Source organism: Colletotrichum spaethianum, assembly GCF_022836535.1.
Source record: "Colletotrichum spaethianum MAFF 239500 DNA, contig07, whole genome shotgun sequence".
Classification (NCBI taxonomy): Eukaryota; Fungi; Ascomycota; class Sordariomycetes; order Glomerellales; family Glomerellaceae; genus Colletotrichum; species Colletotrichum spaethianum.
This window is the reverse complement of record NW_026054777.1, coordinates 160,371-179,100: the sequence shown is the minus strand read 5'-3', so window position 1 is coordinate 179,100 and position 18,730 is coordinate 160,371. Positions and strand designations below refer to the sequence as shown.

The 18,730-nt window shown below is 57.3% G+C and overlaps 3 protein-coding genes across 3 annotated transcripts; 1 reads left to right on the top strand and 2 right to left on the bottom strand.

Annotated features, from left to right (window-relative positions):
• Positions 1-1,652: 1,652 nt before the first annotated feature.
• On the bottom strand, positions 1,653-4,146 carry ColSpa_03483 (uncharacterized protein; the record flags this gene model as incomplete). The annotated part of the gene is made up of 5 exons (XM_049269695.1): positions 1,653-1,986; positions 2,344-3,059; positions 3,133-3,595; positions 3,668-3,903; positions 3,970-4,146. 5 exons carry the CDS (start codon positions 4,144-4,146, stop codon positions 1,653-1,655), a joined length of 1,926 nt encoding a protein of 641 aa, XP_049125652.1.
• A 7,276-nt stretch (positions 4,147-11,422) lies between these two features.
• ColSpa_03482 (CMP-sialic acid transporter 2) lies at positions 11,423-14,313 on the top strand (the record flags this gene model as incomplete). The annotated part of the gene is made up of 4 exons (XM_049269694.1): positions 11,423-11,965; positions 12,024-12,164; positions 12,221-12,551; positions 12,605-14,313. The coding sequence occupies 4 exons, from the start codon at positions 11,423-11,425 to the stop codon at positions 14,311-14,313; spliced, it is 2,724 nt and encodes a 907-aa protein (XP_049125651.1).
• A 2,053-nt stretch (positions 14,314-16,366) lies between these two features.
• On the bottom strand, positions 16,367-18,542 carry ColSpa_03481 (invertase; the record flags this gene model as incomplete). The annotated part of the gene is made up of 3 exons (XM_049269693.1): positions 16,367-17,440; positions 17,506-17,927; positions 18,410-18,542. 3 exons carry the CDS (start codon positions 18,540-18,542, stop codon positions 16,367-16,369), a joined length of 1,629 nt encoding a protein of 542 aa, XP_049125650.1.
• Between the last annotated feature and the right edge of the window lie 188 nt (positions 18,543-18,730).

The following is an 18,730-nucleotide window of genomic DNA, read 5'->3' as shown; positions in this document are numbered from 1 at the left end:
GATGCAATGGATGATGCTGAGGTTTGGTTTTCACAGACCATCACATCGTGTTGGTGGCTGAATGTAAGGTCACGAAATGTTGATTTTTGGGGGTGTTTCTTCTTCTTCTTCTTCTTCTTCTTCTGATTCGATGGTGCTCAGGAAAGGGATGAGTACATTTGGCTCACTTTATGAATTTTTGCACTCGGGATCTTTTTGGTCATTTGCTGGCGGCCTCGCCGTCCCCGAGAGGCATGGAAACGACGCCGGGCACGCCGGACGCACGCGCGGTTGGGTCAGCGGGTCAGTTGTTGTGGTTCTTCTGCGTCTGTATCGCGGGCTGGTTGACGTTGGAGTCGTGGGACGAGCGCAGAAACCTCGAATCACCTGCATCCTGTGGCTCCTGTGTTCGCAGGGGACGGATAGGCAGCGCGTCTCTTCCACCTTCTGGGGTGGGAGATGAGGCCATGTTCTCATCGGCTTTCTATCTTTGGATGTGAGCACACTGCTTGTTGCACACTGCGCGGGACTTTCACTGTTTACATGGGATTGGACCAGTAATCGCTTGCAGAGTGCGCGGTCTATGGGTTTCTTGATATTTGCTGCCCTGGATGGGATCCCGCATATTGAGAAATGATGACCGCGGAAGTAGCGCTTCCCGGGGCACTCATGACCGCCAGACTCTGACGAGATCCCCAAGGGCGACAGCTCAAGCTAACGGGTATCTATGTCCATCGGGCAGGGAAATACGCATTTTGAGCCTCGCCCCATGCAAGTCGCCAGCCCGGTGATCATCACTCTCGCCTCGGGGTCATTTCGCCATTGAACACGCCCCAATAGCAAGAACCGTTTACGGATACCCATCCACGACAGATTTCCCGGCCGAGAAGACGGCGTCCCCAACCCAGAACACACCCACACGTCCGGGTCGTCGGGGTGCCGCTCGAGAGCCGGCCTCTTGTTGCTGCCGTGCACCGGCGCAGCCGACTTCTCTTCGACCGAGGAGGGTTCAGGGCCACGGCAGACCTCGGTCTGATGCCAGGGGCACATGGACATGCCACTGCCAACAACAGCGAGCGGGATGGAAAGAAGCCGAGACTACGGCTACGCGACTCTCGCAGGGGAAGGAATGTACGGACGGACAAGGGGGTCGAGGACCTCGTTGATGAACAACTCATTGCATGTTGCTAATAATTCGCGATAGACTCTTTTCAAATGCAAAGTTGAAAACACGATCGGCCCCCTCAGGTCTAACCCAGACTTCGCGCACACCACCTATATACCGGTGTGTACAGAACGCCTGCCTTCAAGCTCACCATCGGGCCGGACACACGGGAAGCTCTTTTCAATGTAATGTGTTTTCTTGGTATAGTCATACATGATCCTCGTAGACTTCAGAGTAAAAACGTTGCAACCCGATGACCGACGAAACGCTTCCCTTTTCCCAAAAAAAGCACAATGCAAACTCGACAAATGATATTCCCCTGGGACGAGCGAGTTCTGATGCGACAGGACCCCCCACACAAGCTCCCCGCTTTCCCTTGCGGGAGCACTGTCCCCATGACATCAATCCAACTCCACCCCCGCCATGGCAGCCCACCTTTCCGAGAGCTCGGCACATTATGACCCGTTAACACCCCGTCAATCACACCTCACGGAATATCTCGCCTCGTCTATTTCGCTGAGACGACGACGTTTGGGATGGAGAGGTTCTCCCCCTTGCCGGAAACGATGGGCATCTCGCGAGCCTTCTCCTCGCCGCCAAAGTTGGAGCTTGCCCGCCGGCTGAGCGTGACGCCTGCCGTGGAGCGCGCGCCAGGGCCGTAGTTGATGTTGCTCGCCTTGTCCAGCGTCTCCTTACACATGCGCAAGAAGACGGCACCCAGCTCCGGTCGGTGCAGGGGAATGAGACTGAAGAAGAGAGAAGCGGTAATGCGGAAGAGGGTCTTGCGGTGCAGGCGCACCGAGTACGTCTCCTCGAGGAAGGTGAAAAAGTGCTCCTGAAGACTCCCGAGGAGGTCTGAGTCGGCCTCGTCGAGAAGGGGCTGGTCGTTGTCGAGAGCGCCACGTAGGTCGTGGTTGTTGGCGCTCATGAAGAGGATGTGGTCGTAGCCGCATAGGGACTGCAAGACCTTGCCGAGATCGTAGTGGATATCACCCTCGGGGGTCAGTGTGTTCTCCAGCTGGCAGCGCACGTCGATGAAGCTGACGAGCTTCTCGTCCTTGGACAGGATGGCGTTGCTGAAGACGGGGTCACCGTGGATGACTTGTGCATGCACGCCCTTCTCCTCGGCCTCGTAGGTGTCGAGGAACTCGTTGATACGGGCGAAAAGGGACGCAGCCAGGGGGCCAAGCGCGTCGTACTTGTCCTGATGCTGATAGTATCGACTGCGCAGCTTCGAGCCATAGTTTGCGTAGATGTTGACGCGGTGGTTTGCCCGCGCGAGGGAGTGCTCTTCGAACTTCTTCTCCAGAGCGCTGGGGATATTGAGGGTGGCCTTGTCGGTGCTGGCCGTGGTGTGGACGGAGTGGAGAGCCTTGAGCAGGGAGATGAGGCGGCCCTTGGTAATTGAGCGACCGACCAGGAGGTGAGAGAAGGTCAAGCCGCGGCGGTTTTCCATGGTGATGTTGTAGGTGGTGGTGTCGGGGATGTAGTCGACATTGTAAACGGTAGGGAAGATGTGCGCGATATCGGCGGGCATGTGGGAGTAGAAGAAGAGCTCGCCAAGGATGTTCTCCGACTTGCTCGACTTGATCACCTTGTCGCCAATGATCTGGATGGTGTTGAAGTCGCGCGCGGCGATCATGCCGGCCTTCTTCGCGTCCTCTGCGGTACCAGCATCTTGCCCGATCAGCGCAGCCGGGTCGTGCTCGTCCAGAAGCCAACCAATCTCCCGCATGGTATCCAAGTTGGCGTTGACTGCCAGGTCATCGACGTAGACATCGGCGTAGGGCTTGCCGAAGTGGATATCGTGGTAGGGAATTTCGTACTTGGCCAGTTGTGCAAAGGTAACCGGGCCGACATCCGCGAGGACAGAGCCCAGGTTTCCGTGATGTGTGCGCATGCGACGCGCCGTTTGCTATTGGAAAGTTAGCCAAAGACGTTCAGAGGGACCGTCTGCTGTTTGCGCCAAGCGCCCCGACACGACTTACAATAATAATGTAGTGGCCCGCGTTATACAACTGCTGCACAAGGCGGATGTTCTTCTCGATGGGAGGGCAGGTGGAGTAGTCTCCGGCCACAGCGGGCACGCCGACCAGGGTCATGTCGAGGTCGAAGCAGAAACGGCGCTTCTTCAGCTTGATGGGGAGGTTGGAGGTGTCGGTCTTGAGAAGCTTCAAGAGGTCCTTGAGCTGCTCGGGCGTGCCGACAACGCTGAAATCCTTGGTGCTGACGGGCATGCCCAGGTAGGGAACGCCGTTCTGGATCATGAGGGCGATCATCTGCGAGGTGTAGTACTCGCCCACCTCGGAGCCGTCGGGCCTCTTCATGTCGAGGTTCTCGGCGGCCCACGACTTGAGCTGGGCGGCGGACGGGAAGACGTACGCGCCCGTGTTGGCCTTGTTGGAGATGGCCTTCTTCTCCTGGATATCGACGATGCGCTCCAAGCCGTCCCTGTAAAGGTGCTCTGTTAGACGTGCAGTTGGGGAGAGAAGCTTCCAGCACGCGCTCCCAGGGTTCACTTACTTGGTGGGTTCCGTCTTGATGTAAGAGAAGATGGGCTTGTCACCGACGTCGGGGAAGTAGAAGCAGCCGCCATGGCCCTTGGGCATGTTGCGGATGTCCTGAAGGACATCGGCCCAGTAGATGGTGTCGCAGTCGAGGGAGACGGTCTTGCGCTCGAGGTGCTTCTTGGTCATGCTTTGGGTGACGATGAAGAGCTGCAGGGGCAGGAACCCGTCAGCGATGCGCTCCCATCTTGGCTTTGCCCCTCCATGGGCGGTTTATGCGACGAGGGGAGACCGCGGGGGGTCGGGTGTAGGACTTACCGTCTCGCTGGCGCCCTTGGTCTGGTGACGCAAGCGCAGCAGTCTGAAGTCGATCTTGGAGAAGGTCTTGCTCACGAGCTGACCGATTCTGAACTCGTCGTCGACCTCCTCGTTGATGGCCATCCACAGGGTGTCGCCGGGCTGGAGGCTCAAGTTGTCAATGAGCCATAGCAGCATGGGCCGGCCAACGATGTTGATCAGCGGCTTCGGGTAGCGGTAGCCCTCCTTTGCGAAGCGGGAGCCAATGCCGCCGATAGGGATAATGACATTGATGGGCTCGCGGTTAAAGTCGCCGTTGGCGGCAGCGGCAGCAGCAGCGCCGTTGGCAGCAGCCTTTGTTAGGGGAGCCATTCTGACAAGGGGAAAGGGTCAACGGCTGTTGCGTGTCTGAAGGTGGTGTTGACCGTTTGCGAAGAGAAGCGTTGGGCTGATGTTGGGAAAGGTGTCGCAAAGCCCAAGGCGGCGCGGAAGTGGCAGAAAGTCGCGAACGATGGAATGTCTCTGGCTGGGTCTTTGGCGGAGAACCTTGGCGGTGGAACTGTAGCTACACAACCGAGGAACCACAAGTCGGCCTGCTCTCTAATTCCAGTGCGGGTTAGACGAGGAAAAGCAGAAAGCGAGTCTACCGGTTTCCAATCCAGCACCTCAAGGCAGAGAAGAGCGAGGCCAAAGGAGAGGAGCTGCGAGTCGGAAGAGCTCGAGAGAAAGGACCGGCCGACGAGGGGATAGGTGTCCCTCTTTCCCACCTTAAGACCTTGAGGTACCCAGCAAAAAGATACGTACACAGTAAGGTAAGGTATGGGAAGGCAAGGCAAGGGAAGATAATGTCAGGGTCGTGGAGTCCGTATCCCGGTAGCAACGACAAACAGTAGTAGTGAGTGGATGCGATCTCGCCCTCCAGAGCCGACTCTCAGGCAGGCAACGGGGGAAAATAGTTCGGTACCTCGTGAAGCGAATTAAAAGTCGGGGCAGCTGCTGGTTTTTTTCGTTTTTTTTCTTTTCGTTTGTCAACCCCCTCACCTGCGCCGAGTTTCTCCAACTGCTAACAGATTGCAACGCCCCAAACCCCATTAGGGGGCCGACAAGTGACCCTCCCGCCCACTCTACGCCTCGCGAGTCTCAGTCTCGGTCTCTCAGTCTTTCTCCCCTCTTCCCTCACCTGTCCTCGCACGCCCTGTATCCGTACCTCTGCCCCTCCATCCCCTTACCTTTCCGGCTTACATCGAACGGAAAGCGACAAGGATGAGGGTGCCATTTCCCTTAGCTCAAGGATCCTTTTTCTTCTTCTCCATGTCTTTACTGTCTCTCGCGCTCTCGCGAACCACAACCGTACCGCCGCCCCGTGTGTACACTAGGTTCGACGTAAGGGACGGCCGTGGCCTAGACCGGAGATCAGCTCACTCGCTTCCGCGGACAAGTCCAACAGGAGACGGGCGAGCAACCGGGAAGAAAGGTACGAAGGTGGCATATGGTTGATGGGACAAGGGGGGTCGCTTTGCCGCATAGGATAGTGGATCAACGCCCCGTGAGACGTTTAACACGGCCTAGGTACTGGTATAGACTGAAGCGTTTGATGAGCAGCGAGCCGCGGCAGCGCCCAGTGGTGTCGCCAATTGCCAAATTTCCAATTAGGCACCGACCGGGGAATGGCCTTCCAGGCCGTCAAAATGGACTACGGAAGTGGAGCCGGACGAGCGCCCCGGCCGGGGACAGTTAGCGTTGCCCCGTCTCGACACTGTGCAGTACAGAGCAGCCGCCCGGACCAGCCCAGAATGTCGCCGTGCCTGGCCTTGTGGGCTCGTCCCCGACTCCCCAAGCCTCGCCCCCCCAAGCAGGTCTAGTCTCGGCTGGATCCTCATGCTAGATCCCGTGTTGGATCATCGCTCACGACCACAACATTTCCTCGTCTCTTTTTGTTGCCCACTCCTGCCGTCTCGCTTTCTCTACTCGAGGTACTCATTAGGCGCAGCAACCGAGACGCTCTCCGTCGGAAACCCGACACCCCAATTTTTCGTTGTTGCAAAAGGCAAGACTTGGCCGCCAAGAGCCAGGGGTGTGGCTTATTCATGCCTAGCCCGGTTGGCGGCCGTTGGCCATAAACGAACGGCCATTTGTTTGGTGTTTTGTCTGGCAATCGAGCGGCGTATCCACGACGGGCAAAGATGGACACGTGTGATGGCGATCCGATTACTGACTGGATTGTGAGGAAGGGGATGTTGCGTAAGAAAAACGCTCCCCTCAAACAGGTCGAGCGCTCTGACCGAGGGCTTTTGGTGAATCGTGACATCATCAAGTCTAGACACCGGACGAAAACCTCGCTCTCTCCTTGCTGTTACTAGTGATAGTGAGCACATCCCAAATTGAGGTTTTGATGTCAAACTACGCTGTCTTGCGATGTCAAACTACGCTGTCTTACCTCTTGGTCTGGGTTCGGGAGCACGGAACTCTGAGATTTTGGGACGAAATGTGGGAAGCATGAAGCCAATCCTGCGGCGGGCGGCAACATAAACGAAGGGAGTCAAGCACCAGCCATTGGCAGAGCTAAGAGAAGAGACCTGCGGGTGAGCGCGCTACCCATCCTAGGTAGCCATCGCATGCATCCCCTGTTGCTCAGCGGCGTGTCTGGTGTAGTCGGGGCTTGCCGGGGCCAAAAAAAGATGGTCATACAGAATGGCTCATGCTGTCAGCCTTGCGTGGGATTGGCGGAGACGCAGGGGGAGGGGCAACCGACGCGGGCGACAGGGGTTCGAATGCGTGGCTTGGGGGTGTTGGCTCGAGACGAAGCGCATCCAGCGCAATCCGAATCAATCAATGCCAAATGTCTGTACCGTGCTGCAGGCGAATGGGATTGACGGATGCAGACCTCGTAATGAGCTGATGATGAGAGAGAGCGTCACGGCGCCTGCGGTTGGCTGTCAGAGTGTTGTGTGCCTGCGAGCTCAGGGGCTGCTCATTTCGACTTGCAGGCGCTCGAAATATCCAAAACGCAAACTTTGATAGAATGTTGTACCTTGGCTTGTTTGCGGGAATACGGAGGCCTCTTAAACTTTCTTCCAGTAGGAGATGAACGCAGAATGTCGCCAAGTCCTATTCGACTTGCAATCCTAAGTGGTTTGGTGAGGAGGAGTGATGCACAGCCCCGAACCCAGTTCGCCAGGGAGAGGAGGCCAAAGTCAGATAAGAAGGGCCAGGAAGGAAGGCTACTTACTGTAGCATCATTTGTCGAGCGCAACGGTGCGGAACTCTGACCGAGATGGGAGAGCGGCGGAAGATGATGGTGTACATCGGCCAGGTGGGGAGCGCATAGCTGAGGCGACCGAGAAGCTTTGGACATGGCAACGGTCTCTCTCGGTTTCCCCACGAAGAAGGAGCGTGGGAGGAGCGAATGGCCAAGGACATTGCGTAAGATGCCGTCGACACATTTCCTGAAACGGCGTGCTTGACTCGTAGGGTCGTGTTTGGCGATCATGGCCAATGCCGAATTGACAAGCGGATAAGGGCTCTGTAAAGTGGGATGGATGGGCACCATCAATTTGTGTGGTTGATCCCGCAGCTACCGAGCGATGGGTATTTTGATCGAGGGAAGATGCTGGGAAAATCCGGGGAATTTGCAGCGAGTCCTTGTTCAGATAAAGTTATCTGGTGTGTTTCATTCTTCAAGGTTCTCCTGCCTCACTTTTTTTTAATGGTATTTTAGTGCGCGGAGCAAAGGTCGTCCCGGCCACGATGCCACGGGGTGTACCAGTGGCCATCGACATTATGCCCCACCAAGACGCGCGCGCATCTCGTGTTGAATGCGTGTCGAAGGCAAGGAAGCCGAGCGGGAGATGCGTTGGCCTGTGATGGAGGGCAAGGGACGGATAAAAGGGAAGACGAACGAGGAGTCCGAGTCTCTTTTGCACTTTGCGCCCAAACAGGTTCTGGCCAGGCCACCCGATGCGATGATGTGCGTATGCTGTTAGGTAGTTGAAGGGCCGTGAGTTGTCATGTCGTAATGGTGCGCCAACATCTGCCAGCGTCTGCCAGCGTCCGCCAGCGTCCTAAGTCGCTTCTCGAAGAATGCCCAAACGTAGGCGAAAGAGCAAGAGAGAGAGAGAGAGAGAAAGGAAATAGAAGCCGGCCATTAAGGTTCGACCCGCTGGGACGCCACACTGTGCAGTCATGCCAGGGCCGTGCTGGCGACTCAACATCTTGCTGTATCCATGTCGTGAATCCCAGTGCATTGGGACGTTTTTTTCTTGGGCGGTGCCGTGACGGTTCAAGCAATTGGAACGGGAATGGTTGAACCCCCACGGAGTGCCCGCGGTAGAAAGCACGAAATACGGGGAAAGAGCCGCCCGACGTGGTCGCCGTCGGTTCCGTCTCTTCATCCCTCCTGTATTTCTATTTATTTAGTACTTCGGTTCAGTCTCTGTACAAGACGGGAACAATTCCTCTTTATTTGCCAGCGACAGAAGAAGGGTGAAGGTGTGTGTGTGTGCGCGTGTGGCAGGGTATCTTGGCGTGCCCCAGTGCCCGGATACGAGCGGATTGTATTTGGCATTCAGGCGCAGATGAGCCAAGGAGTTGCAGACTGAGAGATATGGATATAGGTATGGGACTTTGGAAAACCAAGAGAACCTGAACCTACCCATTACCCATCGGCTCGCGAATAAAAGAACGGTCGAGCTACGTGTCACTACCTTACCTTGGTTACCAGTGCAAGGCAGGTGCGTACAAGCCGTCAATTGAGATCTGCGCCGCTGCGACGCTGCATCCTCCCTTTGGGCGCAATCCTTTTTGTTGCTGCTGCCAATTGTTGATCTGCCTGTCTGCCTGCCCAGCTAAATGAGGGAACAACAAGCAATTCTGCATTCGCTCGACTGCATCGACGCCATCTGACTTGGCTTTTGTCTTACAACGGCCAGAGCACCCACAGGCAAGGGGCCAGGAGCGAGATAAGCATCCTGTGCAGTCTTAGTCTCCGCGAACCAATGCGCCGCGATTCCCGGGTCTTAGGTCCCACCATTGAGACAAGTCGCTGCCGTCGCGCCCAGAGATGATGCCATGTGCTCGAGAAGCCTCAGGTCCTCATAGCGAGCCATCACGGCCATGGCAAAGGAACATACCGCTCGATACTCCTCCCATCACGATGCCGCCCCGCCTGCCCCCCGCCTCCCCCCGGCCGATGCCAATTGACTGGATAGCACGCGCGACATGGACCTGAAGCTGAGTGAGATACCTTTGGCGGGTCGCACCGTACGAGATGCCAGATGTGGACTCCAGCACTGTACGTATATCGTGTCCTACCTTACCTCGGTGGCGGAGTCCCGGATCCGCCTCACAGTGTGTGGGAACGGGCGCGAACCTCAAGTGGAAACGGTTGCCATTTGCTACTAGATACCTTAGCCCCAGGGGGAAGAGCAGCTGGAACAACAAGGGCAGCTCCCCATAGGTTTGTGTCCATCCCGCCATACCCAAAAAGACCATACTAAAATAAAAAGAGGGTGCTACTGCATGTTGGAAGAAGACGTCGAACCCGTCGCAACGCATCGCCGTCTTTTCCAGCAATCACGGTACGCAGCCTCTTTACGAGAGAGATCAAGCCAGAATTGGTATGGGCCAGCCACACCCTTACGTCTTCCATCGTGGTTTTGTCCCCGTATGGTGGTTGCTAGTTTGGGGGGTTTTTTTTTTGTTGATGGCGATAAGATTGAGTTTCGCTTGCCCCCTTTTCCTGCAGTGGCTTGCCGGAGGCATGAATGAGAGCAATCAGACAATGAGACAACTAGGGCCACTCAAGACCAGCGATGCCTGGTTTGCAACAGCAGCTGAGAGGCTTGGTGTCTCCGACTTGAGACTGCCAGCACCGTTGCAGTGACTAGCGAAGCAGAGTTTGATCAGCTACAAGTTGAGACTGCCAGCAGCATTGTACGATGTAGTGGCGGGTGAAGCATAGTTTGATCAGCTACGGCGGCTCCATCGCAGAGCGCAGCAAAGGTGAGCCAGCCAGACTCGGCCGGCTTGCCCGATTCTTATCGAGCTTCATCGGCAGAGAGCCGGCAACCGGTTGTGTATGACTTGAGCAAACAAGTCCCTGCCTTCCAAACAGTGTCACCATCTCTTGTCGGGTTCCTAGACGGTAGGTGGTCTTGTCGAATCGTCGTGCAGCACGGCTTGTCCAACTAAGCAATGCAATGCAAGGCCTACCTGTACGCAGCCACTTGCCCCCGTATCGGTGACCAGTGCACAGAAAAGCCCAGCCCAGACGACACCGACATGGCACCGGTGTCCTGGCCTGCTCAACGTGGTGGTATTGACCCTCTCGATGTCAGAGATCAGCCACCTTAAATTCTGACACAGTGCGGCGCCTCCAGCGACCCTTTCGAAAACACAGCCAAGCTCAAGGGTAGCGTCCCTCCCCCTCCGTGGCACACCCGTGGCCCCCATTTGCCTGCACCAAGAGTCAAGAGCTCTCGCAGATGGGGACGCATTTGAAAGGGGTCCTAGCATCCCTCTTTCGACTCCTTGCTTGCTCTAGCGGCCCTTCATCCACTGGCAGACAGCACCGCGCTGCGCCGTGTCATCAACTCGACCAATGAGAGGCGGCGCTACTCTTCTTCGTGGCCCCACATGCACCCGGGCTTTTCCCTTCCCACTGGAACCGCTTGCCTGCTCGCCAGCGTTCCTCATCGAGAAGGGACAGGTGGGTTCGAGGAAGAGCGGTTCCGGGCAAAAGTACCTTTCCGGCAAGGATTGCTGGCACTGTACATCGGCCAGGACGGGAAAGTCAGTCAGCACCTCGAGTGGGCACCTGCCGGGATCCGCCTCTACCACGGTCCCCCCTTCACAGTTCCCTTCCCTTGCTTCGACTGTGGCATCTGCTTCCTGCGTTCCCCCATTCTTCCCGCTCGATGCTTGCCAATAACTATTCTTTTTCCTCTCTGGCCTGCACCTTCTCCCGAGGACTCATTTCCCCCCATCCGAATAAACCCAGCGACCCTTTTCTCAGCTTGCGATAGGTATTGGCACCATCGCAAACGAAGACGAACGACGGCCTCGAATCACTCGAAACAAACCCGGACGGATTGGTTGACGAGTGGTACCCTGAGCTCTCCTACACACACACACACATACACACACATACACACAGAGAGAGTCTCGATGCGCATGTCGAATACGACGGCCCTGCGAGCGTCATTCCCCCACCCCCAAGAAACCTAAAGGCAACCGAGACCTTTCGTTCCTGCGCTGCCGCTGCCGCACCACCAAAGCCCGCCAACAACCAATTTCCAGTCACTGCACCGCGCCAGAGCTGGTCCTTTTCTGCTTTTCATCCCGCTCGCTGCCAATCCATCGAAGCTCGGTTCGCATAATCCCCGACGCAACCTCGATCGCAATTGTCCCTCGAGCCATACCGAGCAAACCACCAGACACTGATTGAACCGCCCTCCAGCGACTGGTAGTCGTCATCATGCTACGACACGGGAGCATATTGGGGTTCTTCCTCAAGCCCCTAGGATGGATTCCCGGCGGCCCTCAACAAGCCGCCTACGCCGCTGCCCTCGGCCTGGTCGCCATCCAGGTCGGTATTGGCATCATCATGAAAATCGCCCAGACAGGCGGTTCCTACTCCTTCTCCCCCTCGGCCTCCGTCACCATCTCCGAGTTCTTCAAGATGGTTCTGTCTACCATCTTCTTCTACAACGAATGCAAGCGCAGAGTCGCTGACGGCATCCGCCCGTCGACGCGAGGAGGCGGCAACGGCTACGCCTCCCTTGCCACATCGGAACTACCGTTGAACGAGCGAAGCAGTTTGGACGAGAAACGGGAAGAGGAGGGGCTAAACGGCAACGCCAGCTCGTCGAGCAATGGCAACGTCGTCGACAAGCACACTGGCCCGCTGCCCCCCTTGGATTTCAGGACCTACTGGAGCTACGTTCGCGGGGAAGTGACCAGAGACGTGCGATACGGCTTTTGCAACTTGGCCTTGTTTTACGTGCTCATCAACAATTCGGTAGGTGGTGCCTGTTCGCCGATCCTCACATCATATCGGCCTTGGCTAACTCCCCTAGATCTTTGTCAGCTACAAGATGGCCGATCCCGGTACGATCCAGCTGACCAAGAGCGGTGTTACCTTCATCACCGCTCTGGTTATGATTGCGACCCTGAACACCAAGATCTCCAAGATCCAGTGGATCGCCATTCTGATGCAGGTGAGTGCTACCATGGTGATACTCGACGACCCGGTCTCGTCACTAACATGCCGTAGATTTGCGGCTTGATGGTGACCCAGTACAACCCCCAGACGGGCACGACATACCCGTTTAGCACGTACTTCATCCTACTCTTCCAGGTCTTCCTGAGTGCATCCTCGGGCGTGTACAACCAGGCGCTGCTCAAGACGGACGACTCGAGCTTGCACGCCGACAACATGATCCTCTATGGCGCGGGTGCTGCTATGAACCTGTTGTGCCATTTGGTCATTAAGACTCTGAAGGCCGACGAGCCGGGCTTCTTTGAGGGCTACAACAGCTTCGGAGCTATCATGGTCATTGTCAGCAACGTCTTCATTGGCCTTGCCATCACTGCTGTCTACAAGTGTAAGTTGCTACGACCGACTCCGGCTGCCGCGCACTTTGCTAACTTGGTACAGATGCCGACGCCGTCATCAAGTGTTTCGCGACCGCCGTCGCGACCGGCATCCTTCTCTACGTCTCGCCCATTCTTTTCGGCACCAAGCTCAGCTTCCTGGTTCTGCCCGGTACTGTAGTCGTATTTGTTGCCTCTTGGCTGTACATGGACAACCCGCCTCCGAAGGACCCCAACCCTCCTCCGAGCAACGAGCCCCAGAAGATGTCCTTGTTCAGCAAGATGGCAGCTGTTGCGAGGAAGTTCAACAAGATCTTTCTCGGTGTCGCCACCTTTATCACGGTTCTCATTGTGGCGTTCCTCACCATGTCGGAGGCTAAGATGCCTGACTTCGCCAAGGACGGAGGCTCGGCACCGTCGACGCCATCGGGGCCGAAGCCCGTCACCGGCAGCGAGAGCACGGTCGAGTCGCCTTTCAAGAACACCCTAGCCATGATCCGATGGAACTCTGCACGCCCTGAACGCATCCCCCTGCTGCAGAAGTACGAGCCGTTCTTCCACACCGTGCACATCTCGATGCCCAACATGTTCAAGGCAGAGGACCCCGAGTTCCACAACCTGACCCACGACCAGTTCCCCGGGACCTTTACCGTCTACAAGCAGGTGTCTCGCACTATGAAGCTCATCTTGGACACTCAGCCCGAGATCGACGGACTGATGTACTACCACTTCGATGCCTGGATCGACCCCCTCGGCTGGACCGGCATGAACCCCTACAACATCCACTTCCCCGCCATTCTTGACACTGCCCCGCCATCCCACGGTGGACCCGAGTTCATGTGCCTGACAAACACCAAGAACTACAACTGGTGGGGATGGGGACAGGACTTCCACCGCACCGCCATGGCCGCGGCTTCAGTCGTGGACAACTTCGACCTCGAGTACACGATCCGGCGTGATGAGTTTTGCGTTGGCTGGAGTGACATCTACTACATTCCCCGACGGTTCTTTGCCGACTACATCTTCCTGTCCGAGATCTTTGCCGGGTTCGGGGTCTTTCACGAGGTTGCCATCCCCACCATTGTGCACATTATCGACCAGAGTCGCCGGCGCAACCCACACCGGTCCATCATCGATCATATCAGCGACTGCTGGGGCAACTGCTGCAGCTCCAACCCCAAGATCCGCGACGTGCTCGGTGCTCGATGCGGTCATCGTCTCAACTACCTAGAGGATGGGCCCATCAACGCGTTTTACGACAAGCTCGATGCCCAGGCGGAAATTTTGGGCCAGACTCTCAACTCAACCAAATACGCCATGTCCAGCAGCGAAGCCGCTCACCTCTTCGACAGCGCAGCGCTTGCGACTATCAACAACGGCGAAGCGAAGAAGGTCGCACCTACGAACGATGACGCTCTGGAAGACGACCAGCGAGCGGACAAGCTGGCCGCGGAAAAGGCCAAGCAAGAAAAAGAAAAGCTGAAGGATGAGCATGCGCCCGTCGACAAGACAGGAAAGCCCGGTGACCCCAAGGCCGATCCCTCGAAGGTTCCTCCTCCCCCACCGAAGGACGACAAAGAGGGCGCCAAGAAGGAAGAAGGCAAGAAGGAAGGAGAGGAAAAGAAGGAGAGTGACAAGAAGGAGGCCGATAAGAAGGAGGCCGAGAAGAAGGTTGACCCCAACGACGCCCTCAGGGAAGGAGACCGGGACGCCGACGTGAAGCGAAGATTACGGCGGGAGGTCTTGGCTGCCGTCGCTGGACTCGGCTATTAAACACCCTCATATACCCTCCACCTTTCCTTCATTGTACTCTTTATTACTTTTTACTCGGCGACGCTTTTCCCTGTCTGACGCGACATATGGTCCGAGAAGGGAGGGCCGGAATCAGAAGTTGGCAAACGACTCTGGCGTGCTCGGCATTCCGCCGAGCTCGGTCGAGCGAGGGCACGGGACATACGACACATGACACCAGAAGCGGTGCCGATGGACCGGCTAGCTGGGGTAGCCGGCCAGTAGATATTTCCTTTTGATATTGAAGCGGCCCGAGGACCGGAGTGTACGTTTTTTTTCACTCGGCACACAGCATAAGTATCTGATTTTCCGGACTTGGTAGGTACGATATAGACTCGTCAAACATGGGTATGGAATGGGGCGGTTCTTGTTTTTGGCGCAAAGAGATGGGAAATGCCCCCCTCGAGGTTGACGGGGGAGCCTCGGCTGTCGAGGGTCGGACACCTCGATTGAGAATGGGTTTATTGATGTCAGATATATAAACGTGTGTAATAAAAGAAACTGTTTCATTCTCGACCACTCTTCTTTGGCGGCGTGACGAATGGCCCTAGAGAATTCCGCGACTTGGAGGATTGAAGCCATCAACATGACGGAAACCTCGACGTCCACGGACGTCAGGCCGGGCGCCAGCGCCCGGCCTTGTTCGCGACGAGGGCATGTCCTCCGTTTGGCCTTGCCTGATTGTCTGCTGCGCTGCCGATGTTCGAAGGGCGTTGGGCGTCGACAATTACGCTTTCCTTGGCATCCCAAAGCGACACGGCCAACGTTTTTGGACGGGGGAGAGAGTGTGGGCATGGCCGGCTGGCTCCACCATCCCGGGATTGAAACACTTGCCGTTTCCTTCCGCCCGGGTCCCTGTCGAGGCTCTGGGGCCACTGCGCGGCTCTGCTCTGGGGGAGGGGGAGGGCGCGCCGGCTGCTTCCATTCCCCTCCCCCCTTCCCTGTGACGATCTGGATCCCCGGGTGGGAGGAGCGCGGGGGGCTAGACTGGCTAGCTAGGCGGGGGCGGGAGCAAGCCCGGACGAGCTCAGGTGTCTGGCATCTGGGCCGGTTTCCTGGTGTTGTTATTAGGCTTTTTCTTTTTTTTGGCTCTCGTGCGATGGAGACGGGGGGGGGGAGGGTAAGGATGCGGTGTGGTGGTTGCGAGGCGGGAGGCCGTTTGCAGAATGAGAATACAGAGTAGGTTCTTCCCCCCTCCTCGCCTGCCGCCTGTTTGTGACGTCAAGTACGTCAGTACGTTGGTTTGTAATAGAAGGGAACGAGACGGGACGAAAGGCGAGGCGAAAGGTTGTCTGCGTGGAACGGCGGGCTGTTGGCAGCGGCGGCGGGGCGGCGGGGTTGGCGATATTTTTAGAGAAACGGGGGCCTTGGCGAGCGGACTTGAGACGTGGACGGAGCTGGTTTCGGCTTGGTTGGTGTAGAATCTCTTGCCTGCGTGATGTCGGCCGCTTGGGAGCGGAAATCGAGGGGGGTTGAGAGTGGAAAGGCCGGGAGCTCGTTGTGGACTCACATCGTGAACTCGTTGGACGGGGTTATTGAGGGCCTTGATGCATTCAATGGTGTTTACAAATCGAACCGTTCGGTTCTTAGTGTGAGATGGCCTCGGTCTCCCGAACCTGTGTCACTGTGGCACTTCAGGTGCTGGGGATGAATCTATACTATAAGTCTTGCTTGGATACTTGACGGTGTGGCGTGTTGAGCCTCATCTCCAAGCCAGGAGGATCCGGAGGGGAACTGTTCAATTCACCAGACAGCGTTCGCAGTGTTTCAAAGTGAATGTAATAATTCGTGATTCGTATGGATGCCCATCTGAGGTGGGAGCTATGTACTAAAAAGAAACAGCCCTATCCACGCCTGAGGGTCTTATGCGTCTCGTGCCTCAGATAGCCGGGCCTCAACCACTCAAAGATTAAACCACATAACGCTCACCCTGGAAAGCCCATCGCTCCCAGAAGGCTCTTGGAAATTACAACTAACCCCGAAACCTAAATTAAATCACACAGTTACAAAGGCGCGTCGGAGGTTCGGACCCTCCTCATAGGTCCTCCGTGATCCACTTGTCCTGTTTGGACAGCGAGACGTTGCTCTCGTCGTACGTGCCCCACGAGCTCTTGAGCGCGACGGCCTTGAAGTCAAAGGTGATGCCCTGGTCGTTGGACCCGGAACCGCGGGTGAGGACGATGCTGTCGAGCGGCTTGTCGGTGAAGTAGAGCATGGTGCCGGCCTCGACGCCGCCGTTGACGTAGACCTCGAGAATGGACCGGTCGAGGATGCCGTGCAGCGTGAACTCGACCTTGGCGTCGGCGTCCTCTTCCGCCGCGGCGTCGAGGGCCTGGACGCCCGAGACGCCAAAGGTGCCAGACCGGTCCCACGCCGTGCTGGCCCGGGCGATGTTGAGGCTTGCCGAGGGAACGCCGTTGTCTGAGCTGCCGGCGAACTCGAATCCGAGGGTGACCGACTCGTCGGCGCTGGACTGGGAGGCCTTGAAAGCCAGCTGGGCCGAAGCGGTCGATCCATCCTGGAGCAGAGACTTGGCCATGCGGACGGTCAGGGTCCACTCGACGGCGGGGTTGAAGTCCCGGATCACGGCGCTGCTGCCCTCGATGCCGGAGACGCCCTGCTCGTCAATGATGGGGCTCCAGCCGGGCTTCGTGGTCGCGAGCGCGGACAGGTCGCCCGCCGGCGCCGACACGAGCCTGTTGGTGTCGGCGTCGAGCCAGTGGCGACGCACGCCGCCCATGCAGTGACGCCAGCCCTCTTGGTCGGTCGGCGTGCAGCACCCGTAGTGGCTTGCGTCGACCGCCCAGGTGACGGAGTAGGCGTCCTGGTTGGCGTCATCGAGGTTCTGGGAGTGGAAGAAGGCCGTGGCGTAGTTGTCGGGGCCGAAGTCAAAGTCGTACAGGGCGAAGGTATCCTGGCGCGCGTGGATGTCTCTTCCCGCGGCGCGGCTGGAGGGTGCGTCGGGCGTGAAGGTGGTGCCGTCCCATTCACCGGTGAGATACCCGACTTGAGCGCTGCCGTTAGGCCCGCCGCCTCCCAAGCTGAGCGTCAGAACCCATTTGGCGCCCACGACGGCGCCCGACTTGTCCTTTCGGGGGATCTGGAGGAACTGGGGCATTCAATGAGGCCGATGTTGCGTTGCGGGTTCCAGATGAACGACTGCGTCCACTTGACCAAGTCCGTCGAGGTGTAGAAGGCAACTTCGCTCTCGCGCGACAGGACCATGACCCAGGTCTTGGTCTCATGGTGGAAGGAGATCTTGGGGTCGCGGAACCCGTGCCTGTTGAGTGAGATGATGGGGTTGCCCGCATACTGGTTGAACGTCTGGCCGCCGTCGTAGGACCATGCCATGTGCTGGGATTCCTGGTCCGGCTCCCACGAGGTGTAGTAGGCGATGATGTTGTCATTGCCGCTGGTCTGGTTGGAAGGGAAGAACCCCGAGGAGTTGTTCCGGTCCACGACGACGCTTCCTGACCAGATGGAACCGTCGCGCGCGGTGGCGGGGATGGCGACGGGGTGGTCAACCCAGTTGTAGAAGTTGGTGGCCGTCGTGTAGCCCCAGTTCTTCACGCCATCGCCGGCGACGTTGTCGGAATCTAAAACAGGTGTCAGTCAAGAGGCTTCCACGTCACGTTCGAGAACACGAGCCATGACAAGCTCGGTCTAGTCGCAAGGCGGTGGTACACGAGATGTCAGATGAGAGCGCAGCGAAGCAGGCATATGCTGATGTACGGACGGAATGTACTGTGTCTCATTGCCCGCCCAAAATTGCGGGGGAGGCTGCCACGCCCATCATCGCGCATGTGGTATTTCCGTCTTTGGCAGAGACGCAGCCCTCATGCCAAACAGGAACTAGCACGTGTGCAGACTGCAGATCCAATGAAATGGACAGAAACGCGCCGGTGACAGTGCACTCACTGGCAAACGAGTCGGCAACCGCTTGTCAGGAACCTGCACATTGTGTTGCACAACTCAAAACCGAACCTGGCTAGGTGCAGAGTTCCCGGGAGGGGGCATGGGCAGGGGATTTGGGGGAAGAGCACAGGGCGAAACACGACCAGAAAACAAACACACTCACATTGATAGTACATGTGCCATACGCCCTTGGAATCGACAAAGAGGCCGTTTGGGTCGTTGAGCCAGTCGGCGGGCGGTGAGAAATGAATCTGGGGCCGCCAGCGGCCGGATCTATCGGCTGCTTGTCTCGCCATGTGTGCTGATGCTTCTACTGAGCGTCGGAGGTCTGGTTGGTGGTGCGTCCGCGGTGCGCCGGAAAAGAAGCCTGGGAGGGCGGATGTCGGTGCTGCGAGCAATGTCGACAGGAGCGAGGTGTAGAAAAGATGCTGCCTCATGGCTGCAAGAGTCCGGCTCCCCGTTCCTTAAAGAGAAAACCAGTGTC